The 15,895-nt window shown below is 42.4% G+C and overlaps 1 protein-coding gene across 1 annotated transcript in view; it reads right to left on the reverse strand.

The window, feature by feature from the left end:
• LOC131070464 (uncharacterized) overlaps positions 1-15,895 on the reverse strand; it is a 66,522-nt gene that overhangs the window by 10,075 nt on the left and 40,552 nt on the right. The window contains exons 9-10 of the mRNA XM_058006026.2: positions 15,786-15,863; positions 15,404-15,518 (exon numbers count right to left, since the gene is read on the reverse strand). Of these exons, the coding sequence (XP_057862009.1) occupies positions 15,404-15,518; positions 15,786-15,863 (193 nt within the window). The remainder of the gene's footprint in view (positions 1-15,403; positions 15,519-15,785; positions 15,864-15,895) is intronic.

Genomic DNA, 15,895 nt, shown 5'->3' on the forward strand with positions numbered 1-15,895 from the left:
CCAGAAGATATCTGACCTTTTATAAATTATATATTTGTGTTCTCCCAAGAAAAATGTCAGTTACTCCCCATGAAACCAGAGACTCATAATGTAGAGCATATGTTTCAGACATAAATAAACATCTTAGAGACAAGGAGACATCTCTCACAGGCAAGAAAGCAAATATTCATCTTGGAGATGAAGAGGCTTGCAGTAGACAACTATAGCAGGCAAGAATTTAACCTAACATCTCCTTACATGTCAAAAGACATCTAATGCTACAGAAAATGACTATATAAAATTACCCCAATCCCTTGAAGTTCAAAAGAAAACAGCCCTCCATTTCTCACAACTTCAAACAAAGAACTAATAGAGTTTGTGAACATGCAAAACATGTCGATAGGATTTTAGAAATAGGAGAGTGAGTTATATAAAAAATTCAGAGTTGGACCAAAGAATATTAAGAAAGTTGAGAGAAACACACTCATTTAAATCATAATTTTATTTTATTTTTGACATTTGTCAATGTGTAGTATAGACACACATGCACATATACACCCCCTTGCACACTTTGTATGAAAAAGGCATCTTCGTCCTTGTCACTGTTGTCATTTTATGACACCCTTGGTCCATCGGTAAGATCCGATCAAAGATATGTTCCATGGACCAGCGCTGCCCCAGTTGATCAAAGAGAAAAGCAGTGGAATTAGTAAGTGTGAAGTGTTGTCTTGTTTGGAGGAAGTTCTTTCCTTAGCTTTTCTTTCCTCTCCCTCGGAACTCCGGAACCCCGAGGTTTCGAAGTTCCTTCCCTTTGCCTTCGCTTTCTTCCCTTCCCCAGAACTCCAAAACCCCAAGGTTCCAAAGTTCCTTCCTTTGCTTCTTTTTCCCTCTTCCCCGGAACTCCAGAACCCCGAGGCTCCGAAGTTCCTTTCTTAGCCCCTTTTTTTTCCAGTTTCCCAGAACTCCAGAACCCTGAGGTTCCGAAGTTCCTTTCCCTTGCCCTTTTCTTTTCCCGGAACTCCGGAACCCCGAGGTTCCGAAGTTCCTTGCTGCCTCTCCTTCCCTTCCCCAGAACTCCAGAACCCCGTGGTTCCGAAGTTCCTTTCCTTAGCCTTTTCCTTTCCTTGTCTCTTCTTCTGTTCCCCGGAACTCCGAAACCCCGAGGTTCTGAAGTCCCTTTCCTTTGCTTCCCTTCCTCTTTCCCGAAACTCCGGAACCCCATGGTTCCGAAGTTCCCTCCTTGCCTTTTTCCAGTTCCCCGAAACTCTGGAACCCTGAGGTTCCGAAGTTCCTTTCTTGCCTTCTCTCCAGTTTTTCTGAACTCTGAAACCCCGAAGTTCCGAAGTTCTTTTCTCTTAGTCTCCTTCCTCTTCCCTGGAACCCCGAGGTTCCGAGGTTCCTTCCCTTGTCTCCTTCTCTCTTTCACGGAACTCTGGAACCCCGAGGTTCCAAAGTTCCTTCCTTAGTCTTCCCCGCTTCAGGAACCTAAGTTTCCGAAGTCTTCTGACTTCCTTCCGGCTTGCAACACTTCCGGATGGCGTGATCAACACTCAAAGCTTTAAATGCTCTGACGACTCTTGTAACTTGTGCACCTTCTTTTGTGGAGCTACAGGGGTGCATTTAATGATTTTTGCAGGATTTCCATCAAGAGAGGTACAAGGCCATGCTTATTGTGGTTACTTGTGTCATGCCTGCATGCTCTGACTTTGGAATGTCAATCAATCCACTTTCTATAAGTACCTTTCTTCTTAGGATTGCATTTTCAGGGTATGGCCAAGTTGCTTGCACGTACACAATGTCAAGTGCATGCACTTCCTTGCATTCCCCAACTAACATTTCCCTGCACACACAAGGGTGTTGACATGTCTGAAATCGCATTGTTGCAAGCTCCATACGGCCAACACAAAATAGAATGTGCTCGCTGAGTATCCTATCCTCTCTTGAGATAAAGAAATCCCTAGTGATGTTTCTCACGTTTGATCAAAAGGGACAACCTCAAGGTTTCGTTTGTCAAGTCTTGACTGCAGGATTACTCAGTGGTTTGATGTGTTTTTGCTGCAAACACAAGGGGACTTACAGTGAAATAGGCAATTGTTGGATGAGTTCCCTAGAACTTTAATAGTCTTGCTTATCAAATGGTTTAAGTTGGGTTGATATTGTTTTCAGCAAGACTGTGGATTCTCTTGGTAAAAAGGAAAAAGGGGGGATAGAGAGAGAGACAGACAGACAGAAAATATGAATTATTTAACTAAGATAGCAGATTCGGTAAACAAACAAACACCTCCAAATAACTAGATTAAGCATTACTAGCCATTTAAGCACAATACTTGCATTAGTCTAGTGCGATCTTCAAGGGAAAATTGAATTTTCATGCTATTAAATACAACATCAGAACTTTGACATTCATTCAGTGAGCATTCAATAACCGAACTAAGCATATGAAAGGTTCAGATTAACCATGCAGAAGGAAAGACAATCAGCCATTCCCTAATGGTATGAACAGCGAGGATTCTATCAGATGTTTACTTAGAAAATGCTATATAAAGGAAAGAAAAATAACTGAAAATTCTAGATTAATGAAGAAGGAGACCATGCACTCACAAGGAAACTTGAAACAGTCTTAACTTTGCATTAAATCCTGTAAATTTCGCCAAAGCTTCAGCAACAATCTATGAACTTCTTACAAAATGAGGGAAAACCAGTCCCTTAAATAGGCTTCAAAAATGGATGAATGGCCAAGATCTAATCTAAACAAATGGCCCAGATTCATCCTTAAAAAGAGAACCCATACCCATAAATGAAGGGTAAATATCAGCAACTACCCCAAAGGGAGTAATAACTACCCAAAAAAGGTAATTAAAACTTATCCAAAATAATCCAAAAAAGTGCACACACATAAAGTTTACATTTAGTTGACTTGGAAGTCAAATATGACCCTTTGGCCAAAAAGTGCACTTTTCAAAATCAAAAGGAAAAAGGCACTTTAGGAGAGCACTTTTTCTTTTTCAGCTTCACATCCCTTTTCCGGGAATTCATCCTCGTCGTGCAAATATTCTTGCCAAAGGTCCCGACCTGCTGTACATTCCTCATTAACATATTCCTAGAACCTGAGGCACAATTGGAATAGCAAACTGAATGGAGGCATAGGAGGATGACGAATTTTATACTGCATGCCTTCAAGGTATTGGTCTACGTGCTTCAAACCATCTTTCCAGCTGGAACGATTACGCTCGAAGCACAACATGTCTGACTGGAATTGACCAGCAAAACTCAGGTCGTCGTGATCAAAGCATTTCCTTGGAAAATGCTCTTATAGGCCATAGGAGGCTAGCTCCGCAAAGGATTCCTCCACCTGAGATGGGGTCTTTAGATGGACATCTTGGTTGCCTATAATCATGGGGAATGCGAATCTAGCCTGCTTGCTGTCTCTAAGTAAGCTACCAGTCGGACGTGACTGTCTTGCGACCTCCATAAGAACTATCTTGTCAGTTGGGTACCGTGGAAGCCGGAGAGGGGCACCATCAAAGCCAGTTATCCGGATATAGGAGAACCTTGGGAACTGGATGAACCAGGCTTCGTATCTCTGTACTAAAATAGTAGCTTGCTCCGAGAGCCTTATGTGTAATCCTCCTTGCATAAGCCTGACCATGCGCGTCATTGACGCACTCATACTGGCCAACTGCATAAGTCGGGCTATTCTTTTCTCTCTGAGCTATATCCTAATAGTGAAGCTGTGGGTAACAATCATATACCTTTACCTGATCAGGTCCATTCCCAATTTCACCTTTCATTATTAAACCTGGCAGTGGCTGGTTCCTGACGAACATATAGACCAAATAGGAGGTCATAGTGAAATACTTCTTTGTCTCGAGTTCGATTAGCTGGGTGTGGATGTTGTCGCTTATGATCTGGGCCTAGTCAAACTTGGACTTCCCAGCGAAGACTTGCTCTGTGAAATAAAACATCCACTCTTCAAAGTAGTTGGATTTGGGAAGTCCCATAACCCTGCTGAGCAATGTGACCATGTCCCCATGCTCATTGTGAAAGTCACTTCTTGGGGTCTTTTTCCCAATTCTAATGCTTGGAGATCTTCTCTCCTTGTACCACTCTTCATTGATTAGTGTTCTGCATCTGACAGGATTCATACCATATGCCCCCTACGCTTCATCTATAGTTGTGGATGTGGGATTGTTTGGGAAGGGAATGTCGAATGCGTCACCAATGGCTTCAAGAGTGAAGTTAGCGAGGACCATGTCCTCGAGGAGCACCAATCTGGAACCTGGTTGGTAATGTCGGGCGGCCTCCACTACTAACTCATAGTTTTGCACTGCTGGGGGAAATCCTGCTGCTTGGGCGATGCCACTTTCCATCATCTGCCTAGGCCTGACGTAGGCATTAGGGGAGAAGACTCGGCTCTTGAAATCTTGGATATCGATATGGCCTAGGTCAATATCACCGACATTGTCCCAGACACTCTGAACTTTTGACTCCCTCAATCCCCCTCTTTGATACTGGTACTTCATCCTTTCGACTTGGCGAGGGATATCTGATTTGGATGCTCGCGATGTCTCGGCTGTAGCAAGCGTCTTTAATGATTCTACCGCCGATTTAGGCATTTATCCTGCACAGTCGGGCGCGGATTATGAGGTGATAAAAGGAAGTAAAGCGGGTTAGATAAAGAATATGCTAGCGTTCAAGGATCAATTCAAAAACCGAATCAAAAGAACAGCATGATTTCGTTAGCTAAAAGCTTGATTGATTTAAACATAAATATTTATGAAGCTTTTCGATTGCGGATTTACACTCGGGCATTAATTTCAAAATGGACAAAGCTTGTGAAATTTTCCTAAGTTTTGAAAATGCATTTTCCAACTGATTCTTTGGAGTAAGTTTTGATTTCAACCGCTTTGCATGACGCCTTACAAACGTAAAAAGATGCGATTTTGAAGACTTAAGCATTTTAATCAATTTTTTGCACAGACATCCATCCAATTTGTAAATATTTCGAATGATTTCAAGAGAGGTGAAGCGGACTTACCTAGCGAAAATGGATGGCACGAATCTGCACAACTTGCAAATTTGAATGGAAGAGTTCTGCAATTTGAATTTCAACGATTAACTTTTAAATCCAAATTCGCGCCTATGGTTTGAAAAGAATTTGCAATTTTATACAATCTTAGTGATTTCATCACCTTGGTGATTTTGGTGGTTTATTTAAGCGTGATTTTACTTTGCGTGTTTTCCCTTTATGGCTTCAAACTTGGGCGATTTGTGAAAGCTCCTACCTCCACACTTCTACGTTGCTGCTTCTTGGTGAGATTTTCGCGGATGGAAAGGGGAGGTTTCCGCAATTTTGAATTTTACGCCTCTTCAATCTAAAAAAACGCGACTCATGCCCTATTGGAAAATTCGGGGTTTTAGAACCTTTTGCAAGTTTTACAAATTTATAACTTCGCCATAGCTGTCGAACTTCGGCATTCCTAGAGGATATGAAAACTTCAAAACCCTAACACTTCGCAATAATTGCGATCCACGGAGCTTTCATACGATTTGCAAAGTTTACCTAAATCGCGACTTCTCCTTGGTATGTAAACTTCGAACTTCCAATTGCCTTTGCGAGCTTAAACTTTGAACTATCTACCACTGCCTCCCCAAATCGCTCATTTTACCTCTAAATAGCGAACTTCGGGCCTTGCAAGGAGTTTGCAAACTGAAAAGAAAACTTTCAACTTACCCCAAAGCTCCGAATTTCGGCGATTGGGGACACTTTGTCAACTTCCCATTCTTTCGCGTTTTTACTCCTTATGCGATTTTCGGTGGTTTGGGATTTTTTTGCCAAGTTCAGACCTTTGGGGGCCTTTGTCGATTTCCACTCTTTCGCGTTGTTTACCAGAAAGTGCGAACTTCGGCACTTTTAGCCTTTTCACCAACTTCGGACTTCTTAGGCACTTTGCAAACTTTCACATTTTCTAACATTTCAACTTAGAGGTCCAAAATTCAGCCCTTTTGGTCATTTTCCCAACTTCCCAATTTTCTAACATTTTGGCTTAAAGGTCCGAGTTTCGGCCCTTTTGGTCATTTTTCCAACTTTCTTCTTTTCTTGCATTTTGGCTTAAAGGTCCGAATTTCGGCCCTTTTGGTCATTTTGCCAGCTTTCTTCTTTTCTTGCATTTTCACCAAGGAGTGCAAGCTTCAGCACTTGGGTGAGTTTTGTCGATTTTGGCACCTTGAGGCACTTTAATGATTTCGCCCCTCTTTTACCTCTCAGCTGGCGAAAATCGCCGTTCATACAAATCCCGCAAACTTGTAAAAAAATACCACATAATCTCTCCCATTATTCTTATGCGAAAATCGGCGTCTTTGGGTCCTCATGCGACCTTCAGACGCATTGTCCTTTACTTGTCGGATTTCGCCAATCTCTAACATCCCACGCCTATTTAAGGTGATTTTACAAGCTTAAACAATCTCTTGGAATTCGTGCCCGAGGGCTCGACTGACCCAATGGAATCACCGGCTCCTTCGTTCAACATCATCATCTCATGGAAATACCTAACACCTGGATACTTTGAATTATATAAAATGAGGATGGCTTCGCGTTCGCGGGAGGTTGCAAGTTTCGAGCTAGGGCATCCGAGCCCTAGCTCGTGAGTGCGGTTTCTCTGTCTGTGCGCGGTGGGGAGGGCAGTGTGGTTGATTGCAAGGTGGGGTGGTTCCTTTGGCCGTTGTGGCTAGTGCTGGTGGCTGCGGGGTGGCTCGTGCTAGTGGCTCGTGCTGGTGCTGGGGTGGCTTATGCTGGTGGCTGGTGCTAGTGGCTGCAGGGTGGTTGGTGCAGGTGGCTGCGGGGTGGCTCGTGGGAGGAGTGCTGGTGCTGGGCGCGGCTGGGGTTGGCTTTGCGGCAGCGTTGGGGGGAGCCTGTGGGACGAGAGGGGTTTTTATCCCATTCATTTTTGTGGTTGCGTTTGGGAGGGGGAGGGTGTTCGGTGTTTGTTGCGGTGGGGGATCAGTGCTTGCCGTGGTGGGAGATCTCGTTGCCCTCTTTTGTTAGGCGTGTGGTTTTGCAGTTGGGTACGATCTTTGTTGCTGGCGGTGATGCCTCAAGGGTTTCTCCCGGTATGGATTTTCCAGTAGCGTTGGGCTCAAAATTCCCATCCAAAGGTACTAAGACCTTTGTTAATAAACTTTTTGATTCAGATCCGCATATCGCTAGTGCAAGTATGTCCAATGGTTCTCGGATTTAGAAGATTAATGGTTGTCTTGAGAGATGCAAAGAGAGGCCAAAACTGGTGATTCCGCTTGAGATGATTGCTGATGATGTTGAATATTTTTCAAAGCACTCGCTTTACTGCAAATTTTTGGGGATGAAGGTTTCTCTACAGTTTCTGGAGAATTGGGCTCAGAGGACTTGGGCACCAGAAGGGGAAATGGATATTATGTTGTTGGCCAACAATTATTTCATGGTTACATTCAATTGCATGGAGGATCGCAATAGGATCTTTGAGGGAGGCTCGTATTTTCATAACCAGGTGGGGTTGTTCATCAAACCGTGGCATGCGGGATTTAACCCTTCAAAGGAGCTTCTGAATCATGTCCCAGTGTGGGTTCGATAGATTTCCGGTGGAATGTTGTCTGGAGGATGTGTTGCGAATGTTAGCTTCGTTGCTTGGGAAGCTTGTTGGATCCTCAACGCAAACCTTGGGGAGAAAGGTAATGACTTTTGCTCGCATCTATGTTGAAATTGATCTTAGTAAGCCTTTGCCAGATGCTATAGATATGTGTGTGGACTCTTATTCTTGGGTCCAACAACTTGATTATGAGACTTTACCCTTCTGGTGTCGTCTATGTCATGAGTATGGTCATCTGCAGCGCAAGTGCCCTAGGTCCAAACCGACAGTGCATCAACCTCAACAACCCTCCTGTAACCTTGATGGGGCTGATAAAGGAAAAGCCTCCATGTCTGATGAGGTTGTTGGTGCAGATGGTTTCATCCCAGCTAGGACAAGGAACAGGAACCGAGGTCAAAAGAGGACTTTGCAGGAGAGGCAGGAGGAGGATACTTTTAACAGATTTGAAGCTTTGGATGATCTTAGCCAGCAAGAGGTGAATCTGAGAATGCTTCTTTTGGATCAAAGTATGGTGGGATTGGTTCCTGATAGTGCAAACTTGGATACTCCCCAGGCCCAGCAAGAGGTTGGCAGTCAACATATGGATACAGATCAGCGGCTAGTGGCTCAAGAGAGACACATCTCTAGTAATGAAGAGAAGAGGGTTCTTGGGGAAGTTCTCTTGTAGCACAGAATTTGGGCTCTGTTGGGGTTAAAAGTAATAGGATTTCTTCGCATCTTGGCCTTCTTCAGAAGGACATCAAAAAAAGACCTGCAGGGAAGATATCGAAGGCTGGCAGAAAGGACTTAGATAAGATCAAATTGATGGGGGAGAATTTAATTGAGTCAGGGTCAATAAAGACTCTGGATTCTCATTTTTCTAATCCCCCGAAATGATTGTTCTTCATGCAATGTTAGGGGCTTGAACAGTGGCCCTAGACAAAAAGTTGTTCGAGAGTTGATAAGGAGTCATTCTCCTGATGTTATTTTCCTGCAGGAAACTAAATTATTTGTGGAGAGTATGTTTGGTCTGGTGCCAAAGTTGTGGGGGAGAGGCGAATGCCAGTGTATTGGGGCATATGGCTCCTCTGGAGGTGTGGCTTGCCTTTGGAACCCCTTGAGGATTCGGTCTATATGGTGGGTTTCTTCCAAATCATCCTTATCCGGGATTGCTTCTAGTCTTGAGACTGGGGAGTACGTCTTGCTTACTAATATGTATGCCCCCACTGATCTTCATGGTAAGCAGAAGTTGTGGTCTCATATTACCTTTATGTGTAGGTTAGTTCCTTTCCATCCGTGGATTATGGTGGGTGATTTCAATGCTATCTTAGAGCAGTGTGAGAAGAAGGGTGGTGTTAAGCGATTGGAAATTGATGGGGGAGTATTTAATTGAGTCGAGGTCAGTAAAGACTCTAGATTGTCATTTTTCTAATCCCCCGAAATGATTGTTCTTCATGGAATGTTAGGGGCTTGAACAGTGGCCCTAGACAAAAAGTTGTTCGAGAGTTGGTAAGGAGTCATTCTCCTGATGTTATTTTCCTGCAGGAAACTAAATTATTTGTGGAGAGTATGTTTGGTCTGGTGCCAAAGTTGTGGGGGAGAGGCGAATGCCAGTGTATTGGGGCATATGGCTCCTCTGGAGGTGTGGCTTGCCTTTGGAACCCCTTGAGGATTCGGCCTATATGGTGGGTTTCTTCCAAATCATCCTTATCCGGGATTGCTTCTAGTCCTGAGACTGGGCAGTACATCTTGCTTACTAAATTGTATGCCCCCACTGATCTTCATGGTAAGCAAAAGTTGTGGTCTCATATTACCTTTATGCGTAGGTTAGTTCCTTTCCATCCGTGGATTATGGTGGGTGATTTCAATGCTATCTTAGAGCAGTGTGAGAAGAAGGGTGGTGTTAAGCGATTGGAGCCTTCTTCCATCCTTCTTGGGGATAGTATATCAGACTTGAATCTTGTTGACATCAAGCCCACTAATGGTTTATTCACTTGGAACAACCGGAGGATAGGGGAGGATTGGATTGCAGAGAGATTGGATCGCTTCTTGGTTTTGGGTTTTTGGGTTGGTGGGGGATGGTCCACATGCTCTGAGATCCTAGATTGGAGAGGATCGAACCACTGCCCCATTAAACTAGTGTCTTCTTCTGCTCGAGTGGCTCATGCTCCTTCATGCAAATTCCAAATTATGTGGCTGCGTGACTCTTCTTTGCAGGAACTTGTTGTAGAATGCTGGAGAAAAGGGAGGCCAGCCTATGGCACTGCTATGTACACTTTTGCTAAACAGCTGCAATTTGTTAAGTTTCAGCTTAAACGGTGGAATCGTCAGAGCTTTGGTAATATTTTTCATGCTAAGGCTGCTGCTCAACTTGAGTTAGATGGCATCACGAGAGAGATAAGAGAGCATGGATTGTCTGATGCCTTACTTAGGAAGGAAGACAGGGCAGTTAAGGATCTAGAGGAGTGGGAGCTTAGGAAGGAGATCTACTAGAAACAGAGAGCTCGAATTGATTGGCTTCAAGGAGATAAGAATATTGCATTCTTCTTCAATTCCGTGAAAGCAAGAAGACATGGTAATGCCATTCCTAATCTTGTTAATGATAGAGGTGAGCAATGTTTATCTTTGCATGAGATTTCTAGGGAGTCTATGTAGTACTTTCAATCCTTATTTAGGGAGGACTCTCAGGGGGAATTTGAAGAGGAAGCTCAGGTTCTGGCGTGTATTCCTTCTTTAGTTACTCGGGAGATGAATGGGCATCTTATGGGTCCTATTTTGTTGGATGAAATTGAGAGGATTGTTTTTCATATGAAGAAGGGGAAGGCTCCAAGACCGGATGGGTTTCTGATTGAATTCTATCAAGAATTCTGGGATATTATCAAATTGGATTTATTAAAGGTAGTCCAAGAGTCCCAGAGGAATAAATAGATGCTTTGGGCGTTGAATGCGACTTTCATTACTCCCATCCCCAAGTGTGATGGGGCTGATCGGTTAAGTCAATTCCACCCTATATCTCTCTGTAATGTGATTTACAAGATAATCTCTAAGTTGATAGCGGAAAGGCTGAAGAAATGGCTTGGGGGTCTCATTTCTGAGGAGCAGAGTGGTTTTGTTGAGGGTCGTCAAATCTTGGATGGAGTGGTCATTGCTACTGAGACCATTCACTCTATGGCTACTTCTAAAGAAAAAGCTATGTTTATCAAGCTGGACATGGCAAAGGCTTATGATAGAGTCCGATGGTCCTTCCTTCAGAAGATCCTTAGGGCCTTTGGTTTTGTTGTTGAATGGATCCATTGGGTGATGAGTTGTGTTTCATCTACCTCGTTCTCTGTGTTAATCAATGGAGACCATACTGAGTTGCTTGGTGCTTCCAGGGGTCTTCGACAGGGGGACCCTCTTTCCCCGTACTTATTTATCCTTCTGGCTGAGGGTCTGGGGAGATTGATTAAGTATAATGTGGACATGGTTATTATTCACAGTTGGAGTTGGGGTAATGATATTCCTCCTCAGTCTCACTTTCAATTTGTGGATAATATGGCACTGATGGGAGTGGCTAGGATTAGTTAAGCCATAAATTTGTGTAAAGTCTTGGATGTCTATCTTACTGCTTCTGGCCAGCTGATCAATGAAGATAAATCTTCCATCTTCTTCAACACACCGGGGCCTATTCAGTTGAGGATTGCTCACATCTTGAGATTTCAGGTTGGCTCTCTTCCTTTGACTTACTTGGGTATTCCTATCTCTACTAGCAATCCTCCCAAGGAATCTTGGCAATGTATTCTAGACAAATTTCGCATGAAGGTTGAGCATTGGACGCACATATGGCTATCCTTCGCTGGACGGGTTCAATTGATCAAGTTGGTGGTTCAAGCTCTCCCAATTTATAGGGGTATACTTCAAGTGGCACCAATGTGGTTTGTGAAGGAATTGGATTCCTTGGCAAGGCAATTTTTATGGGTAGGCATCTTGTCCTCCTCTAAATGGTGTCTTATCAAGTGGGACTTGGTGTGTAGCTCGAAACAGTTGGGTGGGCTTGGCTTAAGGCAATCTTCATTATTTGGGGTGGCTTTGGCGGCCAAATTGTATTGGAGGTGGTGTGTGGAACAGGACCAATGTTGGGCTAGGATTTCATCTTGGAGCACACTTAAGAAAGGGGCTACTCTGATAAAGGAAGGTTTATTTTGGATCTGTAAGAAGGGGGAAGAGGCGCTTTTTTGGTCAGATTCTTGGGATGGCTACACTTCCATTATTAATCAGTTCCCTAATTTAATGAATCTTTGCCAGAGGTTCCTTGAGGCAAGGTGGTCTAAAGTGAGTGACTTTAAATCGGGTTATAGGTGTGGACAATTGGAGATGGTGCGATGGAAGGTGCCTGATGAGTGGTCGGTTGTTGGTTTGGAGGAAGACTGCACTGAGCTGCATGGCATTTTGGCTAGTAGACACTGCAGCCCTCTCAAGGATAGGGATAGACTTGCGTGGTCCCCGAATCCTAAGGGTGTTTTTACTATTGCCAGTGGATACCAGGAGTTGTTGACCTGTAGAATGGAGGGGAGGGAAGTACACTAGTGGAAATATGTCTGGAATAAATTCTCTTGGCCGAAGTGCAGTTGTTTTGCTTGGACTTTGGCTTTGAATAGATGTCTAACCTGGGACAATATTCGCAAGCAGCGCTTTCATGGTCCCTCCATCTGTGTTTTGTGTGGTAATGGGGAGGAGGATTCTTCACACTTGTTCTTCAAATGCCCCTTTTCGATGCAGATCTGGCATTACTGGTGGGGGGTGTGGAAACACCCTTGTATTCAAGCAGATTCTTTGGTGGATTTTTGGAGCAGTATGGGTAAGCCTCCTACTTTGTCCTCTTTTCTCTAGACTGTGTAGCACATAGCCCCCATTTTCATACTTTGGCAAATCTGGTTAGAGAGGAACCGAAGGATTTTTCAGGAAGTCTGGCTCATAGTTCAGCAAGTGTGGTATAGAATAATAGAAATGATCCAAGAGACGATGGAAGCTAAATGTGAGGTGAAGTTTCCTCTGGAAAGAGGAGAGGCTGAAATTGTGAGTAGGATGGGTTTGCAGGAGTTGTCTCCAGCTTTTGCTTGTGTCAGGAGAGGCAAACGCGCAATGAGAAGGTTCAAAGGGTGGGAAGATGGTTGCCACCCCAGGATGATTCCTTAAAGATCAACACTGATGGCTCCTCTCGAGGTAATCCAGGTCTTGTTGGGATTGGAGGTGTTGGTAGGGACCGGTGGGGGGAGGTGGTTCTCTTCTTTTCAATGCACAAAGGACAGCAGGCTAATAATTTTATGAAGGGATTAACAATTCTCTATGCTCTAGAGCGATCTTATGCGTTGGGGTGGCGTAAGGATATATGCGAATCGGACTCATAGATTATTGTTAATTTGCTAATTGAGCAGAAGGTGGTTGGGATTAATTGGCAGCTAGAAGGGATTGTTCACCAAATCTTGCAGGTTAGTGCCATGATGGATAAGGTGTCTTTCATCCACATTCCTCGTGAATGGAATAGAGCGGCTGATTGTTTGGCTAAGTGGGCTTTAGAACATGATGATGAATGGAAAGTTAAGGGTTGCGGGCATCTTTCCCAAGAATACTGTCAAGATTTGCATAGGATCCTTGCTGAGCATATGGTTAGTTATGAAGTTGGATGACGACTTTATTTGCTTGTAGTTCTTCCCTGGATCCTGGGGACTCTGGCCTTCTTTTGTAATGCTTGCTTCTGATTATTAATAAAGTTTTTACCCCTTTATTCAGAAAAAAACAAAAAAAAATTATATAAAATGAGGAATATAGATCACTAATGGTAGATGCTAAAAAAATCATCTTTTACATTTGCGGTCCCCAATTGTATGCCATTAATTAAAAGGATTTGTAAATTTCAATTGAGTAATTTGTCTAGACCACGGTGCTGAAGAATTACAGATTGTAAGATGTAAGGACGCATAAAGCTGATGAGCAACCACAGACCACTCGTTACAGAGCTGCTTATAAAAGGAACATCATTAAGAGATGACAGTTAATCGATTCATAATATTACCATTTACTATTCCGTTCATCTTTAATCATATAGAATTTATTTTTCCTAAATCACTAGAATAAATGGTTGGCATATTAGAAGATGATGGAGATATACTCTTTACTGCACATGCATTCAAACAGACTCCATATATTTAATAAGTAGCAAGAATAAGCATTCAATCTATCTAGAGTAATTCGGTTGGATGGGGAATGCCATGATTGCAGATCCAATTAAAAATATAGAAATGTGTTTTACTACTTTGTTCATATGACACACAACCAAAATGCCCAACCACTTGATATAAGTTCAGAGGCACTGAACTAGGAAAGCATGAAATTTTGAAATCCCAGTGCTCACAAGATTGGTGCAGGGTCATGATACAAAAGGATAGGATTGCAGAATTGGCCCTTCAAAATTTTTAGTCAAAGAGTTTACATAGTCCAAAAGGAAGCATATCTATATTCTCTGTACAAAATGAGATTGACAGAGAGAACAGACAAATCAAATCCAATATATGTTAATCATAAATGTCACATAATAAATGGAAGTAACATACTGAATGTATATTTTTATAGGCTTCAAAGACTAGTGAAAAAATTAAATAGTTAAAGGCTAAAGGTGGCAACAAAAAACTCATAGTAACACAAGTAAAATTGGAGAAATCTTTCATCCACTGACTATTTTATTTATAAAATTTACTTTAAGTAGTAATCAAGCTCCCTCTTAACAAACTTGCCTTAGAAATAAGGCACTAGACACTTGTTAACATAGTTGCAGTAGTAGTCTCTGGAATATATCTTAACTAGTGTGCCTCAGGGATCTGTCACCAGGATTTTTTAAACATACCCGTCTGGGGATATTTTGGGGACAGGGAGATGCAGACAGAACATGCCTTCCCTATCACCATTCTTTTTGCATTCTCTCTGGGACGTTTCATCAATTTGGGGGCCATTCCCTGGGATGTCCCTCCTCTGTAGAGGACTTTTGAGGACAGCAAGCTGTCCCCAATATCCTTGTGACATGCCAGGGTCATCAGAACATCGCCCACCCATCACATAATGCTACTAATAAAAAGAAAAAATAAATAAAAGAACCTAAACATTTGTTATTTGACATCCAACCGAGGTACTCACTACTAGCCATGAAGGTCCATGTAGCCTCAAAAGCCTTAAGTTGGATATGGCAGCAGAAGTGGATGCAGGGGTTCCACCTCTTCACCCCATCCTATATCACTAAAGGGAACGCACTGAAGGCGCTATCGCTAGATCTCACAAGGGCACTTCCCTGCAATGTGGCTGCCATTTCCAGACCTCAACTCTGGTTTTAATAAACAAAAAATAAGAATTATTCAGTGAAGCACCAGATGGAAAAGCGACATTTTTTCCCAAATAATTGAACTCTACTTCTACTTTTGGTTTGCCAAGTCAATCCCAATTTAGAGTAACGCTGCTGTGATACAAAGTTATAACCCTTTTGATTTATCTTTAACATTTATGATTTGACAATTGACATTGAATTATCAATTATTGGCTGAGATCTGAACTGTCTTTAATTCTGTACATTTTGTGCAAATTATGGTTATTTTTGTATACCTGTAATATAATATATTAGCTATTGCCACCCCACCATCCCCAAAATCTACAAAAAGATTTGCTCTCCTCGGAACCCCATTCCAAAAAATTAGACAAACACTGATCTTCACAAAAGTTGCATTCTTAGTAGCTAACAACCATATACCTAATAATTAATTTAATAAACAGCATGAAGAAAATAAAGGGATAAACATTACCGAACTACACTGACTGAAAATTTTCTTCACTTTTTCTGAAATAGTAGCATATGATTTTGTATCACCCCTATCTTTTGCTGACTGCAAATCTCTCCCCAGTTTTTGAAAGTCCTCTCTGAAATGCAAGGTTGAATATCAGAAACGCAAATAAGAACATCAGCAAATGCAATATAGTATTAGAATTCTATTCCTTTCAAATCAATGAACTTCATGATAAGTTTACTGATTTCACAGTTCCATGCACCTGAAACGCCATCTTTACAAAACAGATAATAAAGTGAAGACCAACATAAAAGACCTTGTATATATGAAATTTCCTGAACAATTTCCCCAATCTGAGATCAATAATAATAAGTTATCGGTAGAGCATTGTAAATCTTACTTATCACTCTCAAGGGATGTGTTGAGACTCCGATAGCAACTATATTTCTCTTTAAACTCCTGGGTGTATTCATTGAACCTGGGATTCAAATTTCGTAAGAGAAAAATATA

Source organism: Cryptomeria japonica, chromosome 3 (genome assembly GCF_030272615.1).
Source record: "Cryptomeria japonica chromosome 3, Sugi_1.0, whole genome shotgun sequence".
In the NCBI taxonomy this organism is placed as follows: Eukaryota; Viridiplantae; Streptophyta; class Pinopsida; order Cupressales; family Cupressaceae; genus Cryptomeria; species Cryptomeria japonica.